The sequence below is a fragment of the Sinocyclocheilus rhinocerous genome, unplaced genomic scaffold, assembly GCF_001515625.1.
Source record: "Sinocyclocheilus rhinocerous isolate Xijiao unplaced genomic scaffold, SAMN03320098_v1.1 scaffold1112, whole genome shotgun sequence".
NCBI classification, from domain to species: Eukaryota; Metazoa; Chordata; class Actinopteri; order Cypriniformes; family Cyprinidae; genus Sinocyclocheilus; species Sinocyclocheilus rhinocerous.
The window spans coordinates 1,678,759-1,685,386 of NW_015657961.1; the positions used below are offsets into that span (position 1 = coordinate 1,678,759).

The 6,628-nt window shown below is 36.9% G+C and overlaps 1 protein-coding gene across 6 annotated transcripts in view; it reads left to right on the top strand.

Annotated features, from left to right (window-relative positions):
- Positions 1-6,628, top strand: part of LOC107721785 (YEATS domain-containing protein 2-like) — a 47,715-nt gene extending 41,087 nt beyond the window's left edge. For all 6 annotated transcript variants that reach the window (XM_016529946.1, XM_016529950.1, XM_016529949.1 and 3 more), the window contains 5 exons: positions 2,167-2,405; positions 3,833-3,907; positions 4,273-4,346; positions 4,987-5,064; positions 5,381-6,628. In XM_016529946.1, the coding sequence (XP_016385432.1) occupies positions 2,167-2,405; positions 3,833-3,907; positions 4,273-4,346; positions 4,987-5,064; positions 5,381-5,423 (509 nt within the window). In that variant the 3' untranslated portion in view covers positions 5,424-6,628. The remainder of the gene's footprint in view (positions 1-2,166; positions 2,406-3,832; positions 3,908-4,272; positions 4,347-4,986; positions 5,065-5,380) is intronic.

Below are 6,628 nucleotides of genomic sequence, written 5' to 3' on the forward strand. Positions count from 1 at the left end.
ATGGTAAGTTTAATTTCCTTAATTATAACAATTGCAGCGTTGTTTTTAAACTTGTAGTCAAGCTATAACGTATTTGATATTTATCATGTATGACTAAAATCATGCAGGGATTAAACATTTATTCCGAGCAAAAACGTTAAGGTTTTTCTTTTTTTTTCCTTTCTGGTAGCCTACTAGTTCGGAGGTCTCTTTCGGCCCGTTTTAACTAAATAAAAATAACTGCTTTATTTAATTAGAAGCAGGGTAATTTAAATTTCATTTTTATATTGTAATTTTTATCATTTTTATTTTATTAATCAAAATACATGCCCACAATATAATATTCAGTGTTGGTTTACCGAAACTCCGAACGCATGCATGTTGAGGGGCGAGCTGAGAAGTCTAATGTCTTCATCCGTTTGCAACAAAACTTTATAGTTTTGTTGCAAATGAATTAAGAATTTATAGTGCTATATCTCAGCTTAATTAAACATAATTATATTGTATACACGGTTTACAAAATCTGTAAAAATATTGCACTGAAATGTGCACTGAAGGAATTTGCGTATTTTAATTATAACATGTTTGTGGTTTTTCATCATTATACAGTCTGTTTAAATAAATATTCAGAAACACATGCAGTGCTACTTTTTGTTTTTTTTCTGTTTAACGTTTATTAAACTGCAGTTCAAAATAGAATAGGCCTATACCCTAAATAAGGATAAATTATATTGGAATTCATCTCCAAAATAATCACGTACACAGATGCACGTTGCCAGTACAGTAGTCAGCGCCGAACAACAGGCAAATAAAATATAAACTGATTTTACAAAAGTGATTCAGTCAAGATCAGTGTCAACTCTTTACGTTCACTTAAGACATAACTGATTGTATTTATGGAATATTTTTATATAATTCTGTGTGTATTTGTCCATTCGAATGTGTAAGAACACGAGAAAGAGAGCTCAGTCCAGTGTTTGCGTATATAAGAGGTGGCTTTTGTGCGTGCGCTTTGTGTGTGTGTGCAGCACAGAAAACAGCGCGCGAGTGCAGAAGTGAGTTCTATTTCGTCGTCTTGCAGTTGAATCTTTTGAAATCACTATAAATGCACATACAGAAATCGAGACGCAGAATTGAAATGTAATTTTATAACAAGTAATTTGATTCCTGACCTTAGGCATCTGATCTGATTTCCGAAATTGGAATAGCTTTTCGATTCCCAACCCTCCTACTAAATTATTTCATTCTTGCATGCAAAAAAACCTGTATGGTGACTATGAGGCTATGTAAAATATTTTTTGCAACTTACTAGGTTTATCATTTGTCATTTTTTCCCGATAATATCGTTAATCGTCTGTTACCTGACTGTTGACATCGACATCGCGATACTTACGAGACATCATCGATATACGATAATATCGTCATATCGCCCAGCCCTAGTTGTTTATGAATGTCACTAATGAGGTTTATTTTCGTTTAGCATGCTGCCTTAGAAAATATCCAGTGTAGACCATAGGCAGTGAGGAGGTTCACTAGGGAGTCTTGTTTGTTGTACTGTTTTCTTTTGCCTTCCTTATTGTCTTCAGCCTCGATTTATGTGCTTTCTTGGTTTGCTTTTTTGTGTTGTTCAGTGTAGGTTTATAAAAGGCACTATACAAACTATTAAAAATAATAAATATTTTTCTTTTTATAAATTAGGTTTATAAAAGGCACTATACAAACTATTAAAAATAATAAATCAATTATAATAATTATTAGGCACTTTATAAATTATTATTATTATTATTAAGCTTGTGTTAAGACTAATAATTATAACTAAATGAGTAAAGTTTTATAGTTTAAAGTTTAATTATAATTATTATTAACTACTATTAAATAATATTAATTGATTAATTATTAGGCACTAAATAAACCAATAATTATATTATAATAGTTATTAGACAAAATACAAACTACTGTTAATAATAATAAAAATAATAAAAAATAACATTTAATTCTAATAATTATTAGGCAAAACACAAACTATTTTTATTAATAATAATAATAGTGTTTGGAACAGAGCCATAGTGTAGAACAAAAGTATTATTTGTTTTTGGTAGGTTTGTGAAGCTCTGCTTCCTGCTTGTGAGGAGTTGTGTGCTGTTTTACACTAACACATGTTTTTGTGTGTGTGTGTGTGTGTGTTAGAGTGCAGCTCAACTCTGACGGGCTGTGAGGAGTTGTCTCAACGTCTGAAGCAACTTCAGAGGATTCTGAAGGCGGAGCCTGAAGACAAGGATGACGAGCCTCTTGACATCATCAGTGTGAAAGACAGAGACGCTGCCAAGGTCAAGATTAAGCTGGAACAGGAAGAGGCTGAACAGGAACCCAAGTTCTTCTTGGGGCGCTGCCCATCAACCCAGTTCATCAGAGACACATCGGAGCAGGTGAGAGAGATTGAAATGTTCTTTCTGTCTGCCTACCTGCTTCCACACTTTCTGCTGTGTCATACATGTAATGATTAGAGCCCGACCGATATGGGCTTTTTGAGGGCGGATGCCGATATTAGGGAGTAAAAAGGCTGATATCGATATATCGGCCGATATTCTTTGTGTATATTATAGTACAGTACCAATCAAAAGTTTGGACACTCTTCCATTCGTGTGTCCAAACTTTTGACTGGTACTGTATATAGAATGCAGTATACACATAAACAGAATATATATACACATAAACACATTTTTTGCAATGATCACTCAAATGTGGTGATGAAACACTTATAATGACGTGACAAAATAAGTAATGGAGGCAGGGTATATAACAATTTAACAATACACTTTATTATCCAAAACGAGTCTGACATCAGTGCACTGAACAGTAAAGTTGAAGTTTATTCAACTTTATTTCAATACAATTCCATTAAACTTTATTCCGTTGAAGTTTATTTCACTTCGGAACATTCATTTACGGATTTGCGTTACGCCACTGTTTTCAAACGCAGACGAAACTTAGAAGTGTGACATTATGTAACTCTGTAAATAAATACTATTTAAATTTACGTCTCGCGCGCTTTAATGCCCTTTGAATGTAAAATGTACTTTCCCTTTGAACTGGAATCATGGCAGAATATCCAGTGAAGTCCACTTCGCAGGGCACTTAATATAGAACAAACCTCTGAAGTGATAAGAGAAACATACAAAATGTGCAGAGCGGGGGGTTGCGAGGAACAGGATTAAGAACCGCTGCTTTTGCGTCTCACCAACTAGGTGACAACATAGCACTAAATCACCATTCAACAGACTCAAACCGCCACCGCACAAATTATTTAGCAATTTACCGTTAAGACACAGCTTGAATGCTGCTGCCCTGAACAAGAGACCTCCTTAATGAAGTGAAAGGGTTGGCTGGTGTCACTATCTCGTAAACGCGGCGGCGGATCTCCACCAAATTCGGTGGATCCATTTAGCTCGAGGAGCCTTCTCGAACGCCGCCCTCCGTGCGTCGGTAGCCCCCCGGGATCGCCAGATCGGTCGGTGCACAACCGCGACTTTAACTGCCCGTAACTCCTGAACCCTGGGGGCTATCGACGAATTTTCAATGGTAGCCTATTCCATACACTTAAGCTTTAAAGCATTTCATCCAGATCGCCAGTAGCAAACAATGGAGCGCATTCTGCTGGACAAACATAATCAAACGTAATTACACCATTTACAAGCAATTTATCTGCGTTTTATGTTCTGTAAAACATTTTCATATCGGCGGCATATACGCCGATCCCGATATATCTGCGACAGGCTGATATCGGCCGATAAAATCGGCAAAACGATATGTCGGGCGCTAGTAATGATATTGTGTGTGTGTGTGTGTGTGTTAGATCGGCGTCACACTGCAGCAGGTGGAAGTGGAGAAGAATATTTTTGCTCCAGTCGTGGAGACCATTATTCTTAAGGTAAATAGTCTGAGATTGAGTGATTTGTTTTATTTTATGAAAGAAAATTTCACATCCAGAATGTTAACTATAAAGTTTTACCGTAATGTAGTCATCATTATAGTTAGAGTTCTTGGTGTGAACGGGCCTTTGCACTATTTACTAACTTGTAAATTTTTGTTCTAACCATGGTGAATGATAGCCCCTCCCACTCTGAAATCTGATTGGTCTTAAATACCACTCCACATAGCTCTTTATTAAGCATCAAATATGTTCTGATTCATTTTTCTCTTTACCTTCAGTGAGAACAATTTATTTATTTTTTGTCCTGGGTAGGACATTCTTAACATGTCAAAGTGCTGAATGTTGTCTAAATCTCTCCATAGGCTGTGGAGCAGTTTGCCAGTGAAATCCTCAGGGAGTCTTTGGCCAATGCCCATGGGAAATCCCAACAAAACAGGTCAGTGCATCAGCCTATATGCCAGTAGAAGATTAATCAAGACAGATGGGCAGACCAGCATGATTCAGAGTAAAAGAGTAGTTTTTACAAACACTCTTCTGTTCTTTACAGATAGAGCTTGGAACATTATTTCTTGGTCAGTTTTGAAGAACTCTGAGCATTGAACTTTGTCTAATGTGATTTGATCGTGATTGTGGGAGGAAGTGCTTTATGATAGTATATAATTATCAGAGCACTGAGAATAGCTCATGAAAATCTGATTTATTTGAGATGTAGAGCAGCAGAGCCCAGCCCTGAGAGAGAAGAGATTGGCTCAGTCCTGCTCTACTTACTCAGCACATCTGCTTTCATTCACACGCCTGACACACACACACACACAGATTGAGCAAAATATTTCATCAGCCTTTTATACAGTATTCGGTAACTGCCTTTTATAGAGCACCGTTTTAAATGATGATCAGTCAAGCAGGAACTGATCGAAGTCTCATACATTAACAGAAAGCAGCAGTTTGACAAAACTCAGACCTCACATTTAATGCTCAAAGGTCAATAACCCATTATACCAAGATAGCAAATGTACCGTGAGACTTTTCTCTCTCGTTCCCATCCTTGTTTCATCCCTCTCTTCTTGTCTCCACAGAACTCCGAGAGAGATAACGGCTATGGACGTGCATCAGGCCATTAGCTCTATTCCCACCTGTGATTTTCTGACTAATAGGTAATTTTGCTCATCCTCATTTTAGGCTTTTCAGCAACTATCATCAGAGTTCCCATGGTCTTGAACAACCTGGAAACATATGGAAACAATTAAATAAAATTAAAAGGCACGGAAATGTCTCTATCAAATAGTTATGCTCAGCATTTAAATATTTCATTGGCTCTAAATACCCCTTTTTGGTGCAATATCTATAATATGATTTTTACAAATTCTTCTTTAAAAATCTTAACCAACTTTTGAAATGTCATGGAAATGCATCATTATTATTGCAGTTTCACTTATTTTAAACCTCGCCATAAACTCTTGTCTCCGGTAGGTACATGGGCATCATGGTGAAGGATGAAGGCCATGCTGACTAACTTCACTCCTTGGCATCTGACCACAGAAGGACAGGTGGACTGTCATTTACTGACTCCTCCTCCTCACATTATGTAAGGTGGAGAATGTGCAAGGGCTGACCAATCACAGGTGCCAATGCCCTCTTACTTGCCGGTGTCATAATAGAAGTCAGCCATTTTTACAACAACAGCTGTGTTTTATATGAGGGTACTGAACCCAAACAGAGCTTGATACGCAGTCTGAACAGCATTTGTTTCGTATGGCTACATCAGTCAATTTATTTGATTTTCATGCTTCCTTTATGAATTCTGTGATATTTATGAACTCTGGTCCAGTATATGCAACCGTCAGTAAAATAACTACAGTACAGTGTTAATGAGCAGGTACAGTCTGCTCTATTATTCTACTTTGATTGTGACCCTCAATCTCTGCAAACGAAAACCCAGGATCACATGACCCTGCTTTGCTGTTGACAGCTGTTCTGCTTGTCTTAGTCTTAAAGGCATAGTTCACCCGAAAATTACTTTTTTGGAATTATTTTTTTTCTCACCTTCATGTTGTTTGAAATGGTGTTGAGTAAATAATGACAGAAATTCAGTTTTGGGTATTTCTTTAACCAGAAACACAGACATTAAATGAGCCACTGAACAATTAACCGTACTGTTTTTCTGTTCTGAAATGTCATTATCGAGCAGGATTTGTTCGGAGAAGTTGACTAGTTATATGTGAAATCATCCATTCATTATCTTTTTAACAAGTCTTAATTGATCGGCTCATTCAGATTAAATGTCCATTTTGAGTCGCACGTCTTCACTAGTTTCACACTAGGGCAAAGAATGTCTTAAGAAAAGTCTTAATCATGTTGTTTTCATATGAATCATTTCGTACCGCTGTGGGATTTATGAAGAATTCAACTTCAGTGAGTGTGGAAGTTTTTTGTGTGTGTCATTTGGGGGCATTGAGGAAAATGTGCAGATTGACAGGAGGCATTTGTGTATTTGCTAAAACAAACTATTGTGTCCTCTGGTTTGGTGGGCTACTTCGTGTCACACAGCTAGCATCAGTGTCTGGTGTGTTTGTGTGGATGGGAGAGAATGTATTGCTGTGTGTGTTTATTCAGTGTTAAAATCTTCACTTGTCTAACCAAACTCCTGAATGTTTTTCTTTCATATTGTGTATCACAAAATAGCTATTCTTGTATTAAAAATGGTCAGTCTGCCACTAA